The 1,064-nt window shown below is 59.9% G+C and overlaps 1 protein-coding gene across 1 annotated transcript in view; it reads left to right on the forward strand.

Moving 5' to 3' along the window:
• LOC104524171 (ras-related protein Rab-26-like) overlaps positions 1 to 701 on the forward strand; it is a gene marked incomplete at its 5' end in the record, with an annotated part of 1,442 nt that extends 741 nt beyond the window's left edge. Inside the window, 2 exons of the mRNA XM_010166961.1 lie at positions 256 to 332; positions 599 to 701. Of these exons, the coding sequence (XP_010165263.1) occupies positions 256 to 332; positions 599 to 701 (180 nt within the window). The remainder of the gene's footprint in view (positions 1 to 255; positions 333 to 598) is intronic.
• Positions 702 to 1,064: the final 363 nt, after the last annotated feature.

The following is a 1,064-nucleotide window of genomic DNA, read 5'->3' on the forward strand; positions in this document are numbered from 1 at the left end:
AGACCAGGTTGCTCAAAGCCTCATCCAACCTGGCCGAGAACACTTCCAGGGAGGAGCAGCCACAGCTTCTCTGGCCAACCTGGGCCAGTGTCTCGCCACCCTCTGGGTGAAAAATTTCCTCCTAATATCTGCCCTAAATCTCCCCTCTCTCAGTTTAACACCATTTCCCCTTGTCCCATCACTCTCTGCCCATGGGAAAAGCCACTCTCCCTCCTGTTTCTGAGGTTTCTGACACGGGTGTGCCTTGTCCCGCAGGAGTACGGCGTGCCCTTCATGGAGACCAGCGCAAAAAGCGGCCTCAATGTTGAACTGGCGTTCACAGCCATTGCAAAGTAAGTGACTGGTGTGGCAGCCGAGCTGGGCACCTCTGCGGTGAGGGGGACAGCAGTGTCTGCAGATAAAGGCTGACACTGCCACCCCCATTTTCATTCCTTGGGTTCCCATCCTCAGCTCTTGTGCTGGGCAGGGTTTGCCCATCTCACCTGAGTCATGAAATGCCTCATCATGAGGAGCTTTAGCCAACCACCCAGACCCAGTTCAGCTGGGCTGGGCCAGGCAGCGCAGGCAGAGCAGTAACGTGGTTTTCCTCTCCCCGCAGGGAACTGAAGCACAGGTCCATGAAGCTGCCCAACGAGCCCAAATTCAAGCTCCACGACTACGTGAAGAAGGAAGTGAGAGGCTCGGGCTGCTGCCGGGCCTAATGCGCTCGGCGCGTTTGTACAGAGACTCAACGCCCCGTGTTCGTGCACCGCGCTCTCTCCTCGTGGCCCGTGTGTGCATGTCTGTCTGTCTGTCGTGTCTGTACCTGCCTCAAAGGTGAGCTGGGACCTGGGGAATGGAAGCAGCAGCAGAAAAAAAGCTCTCACGTGCTGCAGCCACGTGCCAGGCGCTGCTCCCCGAGCCCCCATCGCTCCCACCCGCACCGTGAGCCCTCCGGCTTCCCTCGCCGGCCGCTCCCGCTGCTCCCCGAGCTGGGGGGAGGTGGGTGTTTGGGAGGGGATGGGCTGGGGTCTCACCGTCACCCCTTCCAGGGCCAGGGCAGTGGGTAGACCCAGCTGTCTCTA

The sequence above is a fragment of the Antrostomus carolinensis genome, unplaced genomic scaffold, assembly GCF_000700745.2.
Source record: "Antrostomus carolinensis isolate BGI_N321 unplaced genomic scaffold, ASM70074v2 scaffold44084, whole genome shotgun sequence".
Lineage (NCBI taxonomy): Eukaryota > Metazoa > Chordata > Aves > Caprimulgiformes > Caprimulgidae > Antrostomus > Antrostomus carolinensis.